General features: G+C 40.6%; 3 protein-coding genes across 6 annotated transcripts; 1 reads left to right on the top strand and 2 right to left on the bottom strand.

The window, feature by feature from the left end:
* Nucleotides 1–393: 393 nt before the first annotated feature.
* Nucleotides 394–3150, bottom strand: LOC115361151 (ras-related protein Rab-13). Its single transcript, XM_030054471.1, has 8 exons — nucleotides 3096–3150; nucleotides 2866–2983; nucleotides 2520–2646; nucleotides 2344–2425; nucleotides 2031–2145; nucleotides 1049–1156; nucleotides 838–914; nucleotides 394–602 (listed from the first exon to the last, which is right to left on the bottom strand). The coding sequence occupies exons 1-8, from the start codon at nucleotides 3101–3103 to the stop codon at nucleotides 515–517; spliced, it is 723 nt and encodes a 240-aa protein (XP_029910331.1). The 5' UTR covers nucleotides 3104–3150; the 3' UTR covers nucleotides 394–514.
* Nucleotides 3151–3382: 232 nt separating this feature from the next.
* cracr2b (calcium release activated channel regulator 2B) lies at nucleotides 3383–9934 on the bottom strand. Of its 2 annotated transcripts, none has more exons than XM_030054396.1 (10): nucleotides 9886–9934; nucleotides 6915–7171; nucleotides 6711–6822; nucleotides 6419–6566; nucleotides 5677–5823; nucleotides 5432–5522; nucleotides 4991–5086; nucleotides 4718–4905; nucleotides 4544–4615; nucleotides 3383–4211 (listed from the first exon to the last, which is right to left on the bottom strand). In XM_030054396.1, exons 2-10 carry the CDS (start codon nucleotides 7167–7169, stop codon nucleotides 4058–4060), a joined length of 1263 nt encoding a protein of 420 aa, XP_029910256.1. In that variant the 5' UTR covers nucleotides 7170–7171; nucleotides 9886–9934; the 3' UTR covers nucleotides 3383–4057. The 2 variants fall into 2 exon arrangements, with proteins under 2 accessions (XP_029910256.1, XP_029910257.1); XM_030054397.1 differs by lacking the exon at nucleotides 9886–9934 and adding an exon at nucleotides 8984–9088.
* On the top strand, nucleotides 9370–13272 carry tmem138 (transmembrane protein 138). 3 transcript variants are annotated; one of them, XM_030054400.1, is made up of 6 exons: nucleotides 9370–9516; nucleotides 10229–10428; nucleotides 10739–10783; nucleotides 11874–12045; nucleotides 12258–12333; nucleotides 12435–13272. In XM_030054400.1, exons 2-6 carry the CDS (start codon nucleotides 10418–10420, stop codon nucleotides 12545–12547), a joined length of 417 nt encoding a protein of 138 aa, XP_029910260.1. In that variant the 5' UTR covers nucleotides 9370–9516; nucleotides 10229–10417; the 3' UTR covers nucleotides 12548–13272. The 3 variants fall into 3 exon arrangements, with proteins under 3 accessions (XP_029910260.1, XP_029910258.1, XP_029910259.1); XM_030054398.1 differs by having other exon boundaries at nucleotides 10229–10783; XM_030054399.1 differs by lacking the exon at nucleotides 9370–9516 and adding an exon at nucleotides 9726–10134 and having other exon boundaries at nucleotides 10229–10783.
* Nucleotides 13273–13566: the final 294 nt, after the last annotated feature.

Below are 13566 nucleotides of genomic sequence, written 5' to 3'. Positions count from 1 at the left end.
ACACTCAGACCCAAACCTACCACCCAAGCGTCTGAGCGTCTGTCCTCTTTTGGCAGAGCAGGTCAACTTGCAACGGCGTAAACCGTTTTAGGCGCATGGGTGCCACCAGCTGGTTTCTCTTGCTCATGACTACACTGCCAAAAACAATGCTGAGGGGGCTTTGCTGAGAGGGTTGAACAAATTTAAAGAAGACTGATGAAGACAGAACAGTTACCAAAAATATCCTTTATTGGATTAGTTGAAAACATAGAAAAAACAGCACAACATGAAACATAAAGTGCAGTGAACATATTCACAGAAAAATGCCCCCATTTGTGTTTGGAGATGAAAAAGGTGTAAGACCTCAATTTTTGAACAATGCCCTTGTCAGTGTAGAAATCTATATGGCACCCTTTCATCACTTCCCTGTAAATCCCTTCAGTGTCCAAACAAAGCAAATGTAAATCCACTGAACCATGACTGAAACACCAGGAATTTTTACTTTATTATTTTTTTAGGGACAGCCCTTTGTTGTTTATTTACAGCAGCCTCTTCCAGGCTGTGTGTCCTTAGTCAGTAAGAGCACATCTTCACACTGTTGATCGTGCTGGGCGGATAACATCCTGTAGATAATAAGATTTTATTTTTTACTGTTAAGTTGTGGCTGCTTTGCTTTTTTTTTCAGGTTTACATAAATGAACATCAGAAACAATGATGGCTACAGATAAAACCAGAGGAATCATAAAATCATAAAAAATCATAAAAAATGCCAACAGACATTTAAAAATATTCTGCAAGACACAGATGATATGAATGACATATTCTATAGAGTAAACAAGCATATATATGATGCCATACCTAGCCAGCTGAGTCATCAGCTCCTCCATGTTACATCCAGTTTTGGCACTGCACTCGTAGAACACAGCCTGGTGTTGCTATAGGAAACAGGAGATTCAAATAAATAAATAAATAAGGAGTTTTCATTTAAATGAAAAATGGTTCTTTCTTAGCAGTGATATAATGAGCAAATCACTTCAGAAAACAGTTTAAATATTCAAATGCCCCTTACCTGTGCCAGCCTCTGCCCCTCCCTTGTCGTCACTTCTCTCCTGTAACTGTCTGCCAGGTCCAGCTTGTTTCCCAGCAGCATTAGTACTGCTCCCTCACACTTCTTCTCCTGGGACAGATGTACGACAGGTTAGGGTACAATATTTTCAAAGTATTAGAACTACCAATCTGAATCTCCCCAAGTCCCCAACCTTTGTACTGTCTATAACAGCAGAAAACAAGATGCAAGAGTGGCCTAATTACTGTAAAACACTTATTCTTTCTAGTCAATTAAGCAACTAAAGTCAGCTCAGAACTACACAAATACTCCGGCCATTAAATTTTACTCAGATCCACAATAATACTGCCATTCCATCACTTCAACACTGACAGGAATGCGTCACTAGACCAATTTCAACTGCACTTATCTCAGTGCTGGCTTACAAAAACATCTATGGTGAGAGATCGATTTTTCCCACATACACTAAAATAATTCATTAGATCAATAACCTCTATTACACACTCCAAAGGACACACCTGTAACCACTGATTTCAGCTCACACACACAGTCTTGCTCACTCCCTCTTGGTCCTCTCCCCTGTAGTGTCTATTTGTTATGCTCTATTTTGTTTCTGAATTACTGTGTTCACAAGAATGCGCCTTCATGCATATACACATGCCACTGTGGTTCTAATGACATTAATTAAGGTTCTGGTCCATGCAGGTCTGAGCCAGGATCCTGCTGTTGTTCATGATGGCTCACTGGAAAGGCTCGGCTGCACATAAAAGGAATGGAGCCTTATTTAATGTCATGAGTAATACCTGTGTTTACCTGCCAATTCATGTCAGAATGCTTGCTGTGAAAAAGGGCTATTACAAACTTGTTGTTCGGATGTCATGATTACCTAACAGGATTTATATTGCGCTTTATAGTCTATTACCTGTGTGTGTATATTCAAAACTTGTTTTGCATGTCACCATTTGTGGCATCTCCGCCCACCCACCTGCACAGAGTCCATCCATCCTCTCACAGCGGTGAAGGAGGGGGAGTGAGTGATGTCGTACATGGTGAGGATACCGTCAGCCTTGCGATAGTACTGCTGGGTAATGCTGCGAAATCTGCAGAGGGAGTTAAGGGAGAACACAGCAGGATAAGAAAACAAAATAACACTAAAGCAAAATCAGGTTATGGGGTAACAGGAATGACTGGATACTCTTTGAAGACACACACCAGTTTTGATGACATCAAGGTGGCAGTATATGGTGTGTGTAAAGGCAGGTGGTTATTGAACATGGGAAGAAGTTGACATGTCCAACCTTTCCTGTCCTGCAGTGTCCCAGAGCTGGAGCGCAATTGTGGTGCAGCCCAGAGTCACAGTCTTCATTTGGTAATCTATACCTAGAAGCAACAAAGCCCTTTTTCTGATCTGCATGGAGAGGTATGATAACTGGTGTAGTCAAGGTTAACTGGACAAAACAAGAGAACAGCTTACCAACAGTGGCACTGGTTGTACTGGGGAAGTGTCTGGTGCAGTAGTGCTGGATGAAGGAGCTTTTACCCACTCCTGAGTTACCCAAAAATACCACTTTGAACACTCGCTGAGGACCGACAACTCTGGTCTAAAATTCAGGTGCAGGGATCAAACTTTAGATTTCAATTTAATGAAATACAACTTTTGCTTTTGAGGATTGTGGACAGAAAAAAAATTGGTCTGTGCTCGATCATGGTTGTAGACTACAAATGAACTCGCACTCTCTACCTGCAGCAAATGGTTATGAAATGAATCATCTTAATGAAGCCGTATATATTCATGTTTGCAGATTCAATATTTGCCCTACCTGAATTTGAGTCTGTTCAACACTTTCACACCTGACTTTACGTGACGGCTGGTGTCTCTTGGATGAATTTGATCTCTCTTCTGTATCCTGCTCCAACTTGCTGGATGAGTGCGGCTGTCTTCAGAATTAATGAATACACAATATTAGGTTTTTGTGTTTTCTTTTGGGCAACCCTCCACATAATTGTAAAGACCATATAATAAACACTGAACGTAACTGGTCATACAAACCTTTTCATTGGCTTGTCTTGCAGTAAGTAGTTACCTATGATTGACCCTTTCTTCTGCAAAGTCTTTCTGACATTCGGACTCTAAAATAAAGTTTTGTGGAGAGTGAGAAGAGATAAGTTGCATTAAGATTTTGGGGCTCATTATATGATCAGTTTCCAAGGAATATAAATTAAAATAATATAAACTGATATTTATACTAATGTAATCTGCTCTGTAATAACGGTTATTATTTCAAGCATGTTACAATGATTTGTTATGCATGTAAAAAAGCCAGAACTCAGTCCAGTGATGATATTTATTCTGCTGCCAAGTGGTTAAACATCAGGTTCATTAAACAGCGATACAGTGTGGAAAAATGTAATGCAAGAAAAAAGTACAAAAAATAAACATCAGGTGTTCGTTGTGCTATATATTTTCCTTGAATGAATATTGTGTGTTCTTTGTCAATTTTTTGTTCAGGAATGTGAAATATTTGTTCAAGAGAGGTTGATGTGAGTTTGAATCCAAAGAGCAAGAATGATATATAGCCACAGAATATAGCTTTCTTACAAAATAATATTTGGTATGTCTTGGTAAGTATGCCATATTTATCAATTTCCTCCAGGCAAGATGACGTTATTGTCATGGGTGATGGTGACAGACGTGCACCAGCACTCCTTCGTGAGAGGTGTGAGCAATAAAAAAACAGTGTGAAATTGTGAAAATACTGACACTAAAGTTAATCTACATAAATAACACCAAGTATAACTAACATATTACACTAACTTCCTTCAAAAATACATTAACAAAATACTATTCAACAAAATTGTTCAGTTCATTGACCTCATCTACTGCAAACAGAGTATATTTCACAGCAAAATCCACAACTGTGGCAAGGACATCATCAGCATTTCAAACAATAACCAAGCAGTGAGAGCTGCCCTCATAAATAATTGTCCAGGTGAAGCATGAAGCCAGCATGGTTAGCCTGGATAAAACTGCTGTGTCCACGGGGTACAAGGCTCTCCAGAGAGGTAATAAGTTAATGGGAGAGGAGAGAGGACAGAGCGTCTGTGACTAACCCTCTTCTGGGAGTGGTGGGCATCCTTCTCATCTCGCAGCCTTTTGTTCATATCCCTTTGATGAAAAGACAACATAGTTTAGAGCCACTGTCATACTGCCATAAATTAAGAAATATAGGGAAATCTGAATGCTGGAATTAACTTCATTGCTATTCAGGCACAAGGTTTTGACCCTGAAAGTCTTGAGAGGATACTTGTTTCATTTTAATGAATAAACCAATGGATCAGTTCAGCCAAAAAATAAATAAATATATATATATATATATATACATATATTTTTCCACTTGCCCTTAGTGCAATCTGTCCACCAAGAACTGAGGAAGCATAGGACAGTGTCAAACTACATCTAATCTGAAAACATATGTATTAGATGTGTATGTACTTTACCTCAAAAGCTCCAGCTGTCTCAAGAGACTATCCTTTTCTTTTTGCATGTTCCTGGACACCTTCATCACATTTCTAATGCAAGACAAACATAAGAATCCAAATTAATTCATAATTTCCATCGTACCACCAAGAGATTGCCTGCAGAAACACATTCCTGATGCATTATCCCCTCACCTCTGTCTGGCTATTTGTTCCTGAGCGGTGTTGATCTGAATGAGGCTGAGTTGGCCCAGAGCATCCTGCAGCTGCTCTCTGCTGCTCTCCAGCTGTTCCTGCAGCTGCATGTTGAGGCTCAGCAGCTGCTGGTTCTGCTTCTTCATGTCAGCCTGCTCACAGCTCAGCAGCTGGATTCTGCTCTCCAGCTTGGTATAAAAACGTGCCCCTTTGACTCATTCATTGAACTAAGGGACCATTCAAAAACAGTAAAAATAGCATAGTGATGCCTACCTCTCTTTGCTTGGTTAGGAAAGTCTCCAGCTCTTGTTCCCGCATTTTCAGCTCCTCCTGAAGTTGCTGCCCTCTGTCCCACTGTCTTATACTGTCCTTGATTTCACAATAATTCACAATAATGTAATGTTAATGATAATTATTCTAGTAGAAAGAGAGCAATTACGTATACATTGCAACAGGTGCAAGGCCACAAAAAACTGTGTCAGTAAATGAAAAAGAAACTCTGCTCCAAGCCACAAATTTTATTAGAGGCAACCTTTTGATCTGAACTGGATCTTCATCAGGTAAAAAATGAATGACAATGGGAACACACATAAATATTAGCATTCTAATAATAATGCAATAATACAAGAGTCATATTTCATACATCAAAATATCAAACAATGATAATTATGATAATTATTCTGAAATAGCATAAAACTGGGATTGTGTCTTCACCTGAGCGAGCCGTTTCTCTCTCTCCTCTCTGACTTGGTTTTCCATTTCTTCATACATGGATCGGACAACTTGCTCATGTTCACTCTCCCGTCTAAAACAAACAAAAAGTAAAATCGAATGAAACAGGACACGTTATGCGATCAGAGCGCTCAGAGTTGGACTTATATCAAGGAAGCTGTAGTAATGCACAACATATTGCACTCCACATGCAGAAAATGTGGTGAGGAAGGCAAGTTGGTATGAACCTGCGCAGCGCCTGCTCCAGGCTGTCTCTCTCTCTGAGGGTGTCCTGCAGCTGGGACACGGTGTGGGCCAGGATGTCCTCCAGGACACCCAGTAACTCTGGTCTCTCTCTCTGGAGTTCACACCACAGAGTGCAGAGCTCCCACTGACTGCAGCACAGCAACACAACAGATAAACTAACAGCACAACATTCATGTAACAGCTGAGAAAGGGAACCGTTCAATAAAACAACAAGCATCTTCACTTTCCTTAAGCTGCTCTTGTTTCTTCTCTTGCCCTGCTGATTTTATTATATGATATTGACTAAATACATCATGTGGCATTTACTGATTTTCATTACCTTTTCCTCTATAAATGCATTTATTTAACCTTGTTCTAACCTGTCTCACCTTCACTGTCCTTCAGCTACAACAGAATAGCATACTGCAAAATAAGTTGTGACATGTGGACACTTACATTTTCATCTCAATTGAAAATCATGAATAATAATATATAATAATAATAATGAATATCTGTGGATAACATTGCAAGTGGTTCTAGATAACAACATTAACTAAATGCATAAAATATAATCACTGATTTACAATACAAATACCACAAAAGTCTGGTACCTGAGATTTTTAAGAAAATATGTTCACCCTTCTGCCATGACCTAAATGTACAGCTGGTATAGTGAATTTGCTTTGTCAAATTCTACTGCAGAAGCCAACAAGGAAATTTCAGGACATGTTAAAGTGGTCTTACTCTCTGAAGAGTTTGTCGGTGCCAAGCTCCATCAGTATGTTTACAAATCTGATCGCACAGGGGTCCTGGGTCCAGTCTACCTGGTCCTTATCCTCCTCTGCCTCAGTGTGACTCTGCTCCGTGGTCTCCTCCAGCCCCAGCACCTCCCCTACGCCGCAGGCAGAGAGCAGCACAGAGACAGCAGCTATTTGTGAATCGCCACTACGGCTGTGTCCATGGAAATCTGTGTGCACAGTGGTCACGGTCCAAAACCGGTGCAGCATTGAATAAAATCAACACGGCCTACACTCACCAAGTCCTGTGTTAAACTCAACAGGGGTGAGGAATCCATTGCTCTCTCGGTCCAGACTCTCAAACACTTTCTCCAGCTGTTCAGGGGACAGAGGTAACTCCCCTTGTAGTCTCTAACAAAAACAAAAGAGGAGCAAAAACATGGAAAGTTAAAGACTTCCTTATCAGTCTAAATTACTGTTATTACACCATACTAGCTGCTCACCTGCATATCCCGCTTTGTGATGAATCCCTTCCCCTCTTTATCACACAGCACAAACAGCTCCCTGGCCTTGCCCATGGTCTCTGGCTGCGGGGATCCTGGCGCTGATTCCCTGGTGCTGGGTGACGCCAGCAGGCCACGTCTTCGCCCTGACCTGGGACTCCCGGCCGGGATGCCCCTCTGCCTGGGGCTAATTGCCACAGCCTCACCACTGCCCTGCCCCACCAGCACTTCACCATCATTCAGCCACTTAGACATCACTGTAAAAAGGCATTGGAGCAGAATCAGGGAACAAGCATATTTTATTATGTTCCTGTTATTTTACATCACACAGCTTACACTGATATTTCTTAAACCTTAAGAGATTCACTGCTCATTTAAAGTAATTTGAAATACAATTTGGATCTTTTCTCTTAGCACTGTGTAAGACATTCATGGGACACTAAGTCCACAGGTCCTCCCTTGTCAAACATGAGGAGGAACAAACTGACTTGTGACTGCACACATTATCTACAGCTGTTGTGATCAGGTGTTGAACACATCCAGACCCCCTGACATTTTATAACTTATTGGATGTTTGCTAACAGAGAAAATACTTGATTTGCTTATCTCCAATTCCATATATTTTGGAATGCCTTGGGTTAAAGGCATAATACAGCCTAGGGTGTGAATTATTGCCCTGTTGATTTAGACAGACAAAAGTCCAATCAATTGTTTTGCTGCTTGACACTGCACCAGGATGTATAGAGTAAAAAGAAACAGGATGAAGTCATGTGAGGAGAGTCACTGTGTACTGGGAGGGGAGGGGAGACAGTCAGCAGAGAGGAGATGCAAATAAAACATTTGCAATTGTTTGCACTGACAAAACTACTACAACTGCTAACGATTTTGCTCCAAGAACTATGGGACAAATTGGACACTGTGTCTCACTGGATGTCCATTTGTCCGCTGTCATACAGCGGCAAAAACACAATCCATCCTCCAAAGCAAGTGGTCTTTATATAGTGACACACAGGAATCACATGTCAGAAGTTACACACTATCAGATTAAAGGCTTCACTGCAATAAATCACATCAAATGTTTAAAAAAAAAAAAAAAGTGCAAATACTCAGAGTTTTCTGGTAAATAAAGTGCATGTCATTCACATATTGTATTGCTGTGGATCCAACTCAGCCTCATGAATTCTGTTGCATCAAATTCTCTCTCTCTCTCTCTCTCTATTCCTCTTACTTTCCACTGTGAACTATCTAGTGAAGCATTAAACCACTGGCTCAAAAAGTGTATTAAGATAATAAGTAAACAATGTCAATGGCTACAGCTCAGCAAGTTAATGGTGATTCTGGAATATTCAAACCTTGTAACACAGGAGACAGGCTAAGATCACAGATGAGGGAATTTTATAAACATTTGCAGGCTGTGTGTTAAGGGTTTTCTGTGTCAAGCCAGCTGCCAGAGTCCCAGATAGCCTACAGCCACACCAAAGGTCAAATAAACTTACACACCTAACACACCGCTTTACAGGCTCAGAGCGTGCTGCAAGGTGGAGCCGCTTTCACGGGAGGAAAAGTGGATTCTCGTAATATATCTACCACAGCACAGCACACAGAGCATTAGATTAAAAACTGAAGTAGCCATACAAGGTCGTCCTGACTTTCTGCGATACATTTCGAGACAATATAACGTCAGCTAATTTATATTAATGTATCCGACTTTACAGAGGTTAACAAATAACAGGCTTGAAAGCAGTATGTTAACTTTGTTGATACACCAGCAATTTTAACAAACAAGTTATGCTATAAAGATGAGATACAATATAGGCCTACGAAAGTAATAAAAGTTTGACTCAGATACAACCAGGGGAAATATAGAGAGGAAAGGAAACGACAGCCAACAGAATGAAGCGCTCCCTACTCTGTGGTACATGTGTTAGAAACAGAAGAGAGAACCATAATCCACAATTTACAGTCTACAAGTTATTAATTTGTCATTCATCAAGAGAGAAAGAGTAGGCTGACCCACGCCGTGTCGTAATTTCCAATATCTCGCATGACTCTCTCTAAGGTGGACTCACCGAAGTTGTAGAGACTTTGTGCGCTCCCCTGCAGTGGACTGGACACAGGTGGCCACTACCTTTGATCTGTTTAATTCAATCACATACTAGCTCTCTCCACTTGGTGGCAGTATGGAGTGTAATTTTTTAAGATCTACCGTAAATCCCAGTGTAGCCCACCACTGGAGACATTATCCACCTCGCCTTTTTTTTTTTTTTTTTTTTTTTTTTTTTGATTTTCACGAAGCAGCTACTCCCAGTTAGATTTAGAGACGGTTCGTATTTGAGTGACGATTAAATTTAAAATGTGACGTAGTTCTTAAACCTCGCAAAACGCTATCTTCGTTTAAGGAGGGTGATGCATTAGGAGTGGTCTGCTAGTAGAGGTTTTACGTCAAGAAGGCGCGTTGCCATGGAATTCACGGAAATGCAAAAGTTACCGCCAGCTATCCCTCACAGTGCCTTTGTTTACTGGTCAAATTGGGAATACATGCGACTTCGGGGGTACTGACACAGAAGATTTGTCTTTATTTGATTGGTCTTTTTGGCTCCAGGTAAGCTATTTTAGTATTACTGCTGTACGGTTTATTGTTCTCTTTACATTACCACCCTCGCGGTAAAAGGACGCTGGCTAAATGTTATTTTAGAAAGCTAATTTACACTACAGTTAGCATTGTCTGCGACTAGTCAATGTTGAGAATAACGCGACAAACGTGATTGGCCAGAGTGAATTCCTCGAAGTTGCAAACTGCGTCCGGCTGTGCCAAGCAACGTGATTTAACTGTGGGAGAGGATTGTCAATGTTCAATCAGAGAGGTTACGCTATCTGCCTCCAAGTACAGCTCACATCGCTAAATATCTCGCGTTAATTAGATGCTTGCAAAACAGCAACAAAAACAGTGGTGGTGGTGGTGTCTGCTTACGTGAAATTAATCTGTAATCCCCTCCTTGACCTTTCCATGCCTGCCTATGTAAGAGTCTCAGCCCAGTGACGTTACGCACTCACCCTTAACTTTATAACATTAGCTGGCTAGGTGGCTAACACACAACACACGCAAAGGTGCACATCAGTTTCTCAGGGGCAGATTCAGAGAGGAACTGACTTTGGAGGGATGGATAGTGAGTGCAGTGTAATGTATGGGCTGATACCAACACATGGCATGACCGCTGATGTGAGTACATCTCAGACACTAAAAGTAGCATCTTTTATCTTTCAAAAAAAAAAAAAAAAAAAAAACAGAATTAACGTCTTCTTCATCCTCACAGGACATACAGTAAACGAGGAGGAGGCATTACGGAGAGATGTCAGCATGGAGCATTTGGAAAGACCTGGCAAATCTCAGCTGAAATCTGGCGACTCTCAACTACAATTACCAAGATGCTGTTTCCCCGACAACAAACACAGCACATTTGACAGGCACCAACTAGAGTGAAGAACACCTCTGATGGACAGCAATGTATGCAAAGTTAGTCTCCAGCCTTTGAATTTGAGAAATGATGACTGACTAGTGTCTGTCTACAGCCTGCCACACAGTGTGGGTTCACACTGACATGTGTATGGGGTGAATCCCCACTACACAAGCTAGTGTTACCATCAAGTACCTGCACTGCAAAGAGTACAGAAGCAGCCAGAGGAGGAGAGACTGTGTTAGTTGTTTGCAGAGCTTAGTGGTTACAGGACCCACCTCTGAACATGCTGCAGACTGGCAACTACTCCCTAGTGCTGCTGATCCAGCTGACACTGTTGGCTTATGACCTCTTTGTCAACGCTTTCAGTGAACTCCTGAGGGGAGCGCCTGTCATCCAGCTTGTGCTTTTCATGTAAGTCACTCAACTCTGGGGATTTTTCAGTATTCTAGTTTATGCTGCACTATACATCTATCTGGGGCAAATTGTTTTTCATTTAAACTTGGTAGGTTCCCATGTGTTGGGTGTAAAGCAGCAAATCAAGGCAACTTATGTTTAATGTAGTAATACTTTAATTATGTAATTACATATTTGTCTTGTTAAACATTGAAAGTAGGGCAGGGCAATATGGACAAAATCTCATATTTTTGAGCAAATACTTTGATATTGATATTGATATAAGATAAGATGAACTAACAGGTAGAAGTAAATAATAGAACAGCTAGACCAGTCCATTAAGTTTTTTCCATGAAGTTTAAAAACTTCATCTTTTTACTGTAATGCAACAGTCAATATCAGGAAAAGACAACACTTATGCCATATCATGATATTAAGATATCCAAAATCCCAGACGATAGCTAGTCTTATTTATTTACAATAATGATATAGTACTGATATATTATCCAGCCCTAATTGAAAGTAGTTGCCAGAACCATATTTAATCAAGTCCTCAGGAGGATGTCTATTTTTAAAGTTAAATATTATCTTTGAAGTTGTAAATGGCAACTGACCTGCATTTTTACATTCTAAATAACTAAAAATGATCAAAACTGACTCATTTGCACCTTTCAGATTTGCTCATTTGTGGTGCCTGAGTCTCTCTAAAATGTAATTTTTGTTGTTTCATGGAAGTTCACTTCAATATTTTAAATCCCACTACTGTGTAAAATGTGCTGTGCATAGTATTGAGATAGTAGAGGGAAATTCATGAGCCTGAGGATTTCTTTTTCTCCCAACCAGAGAACAAATTCACTTTCATAAGTCCCCACTGGAGCACTTCTTTAGGACTCTCAAGTGTCTTTGTTGGAAAATGGTACCTAATATATGTTATCATCCACTCTCTGTCCATGTATTTATCTTTACACTTGAGTACTATAAAGTACACACAGCATACTCCTGACCTCTGGCTGATGTCATTCCCTTTCTTTCCCATCACACTTCATCACACTGGCCAAGAAAAGCAAGGTGTATTCCAAAATTAATCCATCCCAAATTGTGCTTCCAGCATCCAGGACATTGCCATCTTGTTCAATGTGATCATCATCCTGCTGATGATGTTCAACACCTACGTGTTCCAGGTCGGCCTGGTGTCCCTCCTGCTGGAGCGATTCAGGGCTCTGTTGATGTTCTCCGCACTCTACTTGACCCTCAGCATCTGCTTCCACTGCTGGGTCATGGTAATTCTCAGTCACACCATGCAAGATGGTTGCATTTAAAATCACACCTTTTTAGATAGATGTAAATTCAAAAGCACTACACACCAATAGATTCCTGGTGAAATCAATATCACAATGCACCTAAAAAAAAGTTATACAACAGAATAACAGTATATAATACTGGCCTTTATAAATAAACTATACCTGAAAAGTATTCATTTCTTTTTCTGTAGAACCTAAGATGGATGGAGTCGAACCGTTTTGTATGGACAGATGGCCTTCAAGCCCTCTTCGTTTTCCAGAGAACAGGTAAACTGCTTGATGAGATTACATTTACACATTCCACAATAGCATTTTTTTCTATATGGTGTCCTGTTGTGGTTGTTAAATGCCTGTTTTTGTTTGCACAGCGGCTGTTTTGTACTATTACTTCTACAAACGGACAGCAGAGTATCTGGGAGACCCCAGGCTCTATGAGGACTCTCTCTGGCTGCGGGACGCCTTTGCCAGAGCTCGTCAGTGAAGATGGGAAGGAGGATCATCATCTCTTCTTCCAAATTTGGACTCTGGAAAAATTATGCCTTTACTTCCATTTCCCCAGTCAAGTTGGACAGTGAGTCAAAGTGTCACACTGGTGAGCATGTGGAACAGCGTGAACTGGTGCTGATGCTCCCTGCTACAGGGAAGAAAGGCTGAGGAGAGGCTTTGACCACAGTTTGTGTCTACTGGCTCTGCCTGGGCTGGAGGCAGTCAGTTACATGATTTACAGTGGCAAGAGCCAGCTAAGGCATGTATAGTGTTATATTAATCAGGACTGAGTCTGTTAATCTATGTGGCCTTCGTAAATCCATTTAAGGGGAAGTTTGAATTGAACATGCTGACAGTGGGTCGAAAGTTCAAGGAAGACCTGTTGTTTAAGAGGCAGGCGTTGCCATACTTCCCCACATGTACTTGCCATGGAATGGTATATGTCTATTTTATTGTAATACACAGAATAAAATTGAGTTTTCATTTTTTCCTAAATGTTAGTGTTTGTTTGTTTTTTTTTTTTTTATCTTTTTGTTGAACCTCTTACAAGGATGAAATGTTTTACTTTGCCTTATGCAAGGCTGGGATGCACTGTTTACATGGTTAATGTTATTTTAATGGCCAGTTCCAATTTAATGTGCATCTAATTCTTTATCGTTCTGCTGGGATCTTTGAATTGTGTTCCCACTGCTTTTTATTAAATGAATAATCCTCCAGTAATCCTGATCTAATCCTTCATCTCTAGGGTATTCAGTATTAGCCTGAAGACAAGACTGTTCTATTTTTAACCGCAGGTATTAATCTGGGATTGAGGTTTAAGGCGCCACCAGTGAGATGCTCGCCCATAAATAGTTTCCAGTGTGTCTGAAATAACCTTTTGACCAGCTTACAGGATGAGTTGCTGTACACTTTAAGATCTGCTTTCTAGAAATCAAATTTCCATATAACCACTACAATCCATGACATCAGCAGTCACATAAATTAGGCTCAATCCCTTCAAGACACCACACCACA

Source organism: Myripristis murdjan, chromosome 6 (assembly GCF_902150065.1).
Source record: "Myripristis murdjan chromosome 6, fMyrMur1.1, whole genome shotgun sequence".
Classification (NCBI taxonomy): Eukaryota; Metazoa; Chordata; class Actinopteri; order Holocentriformes; family Holocentridae; genus Myripristis; species Myripristis murdjan.
The sequence above is the reverse complement of the archived record's forward strand: the minus strand, read 5'-3'. Positions and strand labels throughout refer to the sequence as shown.

Bases quoted from the DNA above. Each gene is read 5' to 3' on its own strand.
- cracr2b (XM_030054396.1), bottom strand. From the start codon at position 7,169: ATGTCTAAGTGGCTGAATGATGGTGAAGTGCTGGTGGGGCAGGGCAGT. The intron at 6,823-6,914 runs GTGAGCAGCTAG...TGTTTTTGTTAG, and splicing joins TCACAAAGCGGGATATGCAG to AGACTACAAGGGGAGTTACC. The intron at 4,906-4,990 runs GTAGGCATCACT...TTTTATACCAAG, and splicing joins TCCTAACCAAGCAAAGAGAG to CTGGAGAGCAGAATCCAGCT.
- tmem138 (XM_030054398.1), top strand. From the start codon at position 10,656: ATGCTGCAGACTGGCAACTACTCCCTAGTGCTGCTGATCCAGCTGACA. The intron at 10,784-11,873 runs GTAAGTCACTCA...TTGTGCTTCCAG, and splicing joins ATCCAGCTTGTGCTTTTCAT to CATCCAGGACATTGCCATCT. The intron at 12,046-12,257 runs GTAATTCTCAGT...CTTTTTCTGTAG, and splicing joins GCTTCCACTGCTGGGTCATG to AACCTAAGATGGATGGAGTC.
- LOC115361151 (XM_030054471.1), bottom strand. The intron at 915-1,048 runs GTAAGGGGCATT...TGTTTCCTATAG, and splicing joins AGGGGCAGAGGCTGGCACAG to CAACACCAGGCTGTGTTCTA. The intron at 603-837 runs GTATGGCATCAT...TATTATCTACAG, and splicing joins CTGATGACTCAGCTGGCTAG to GATGTTATCCGCCCAGCACG.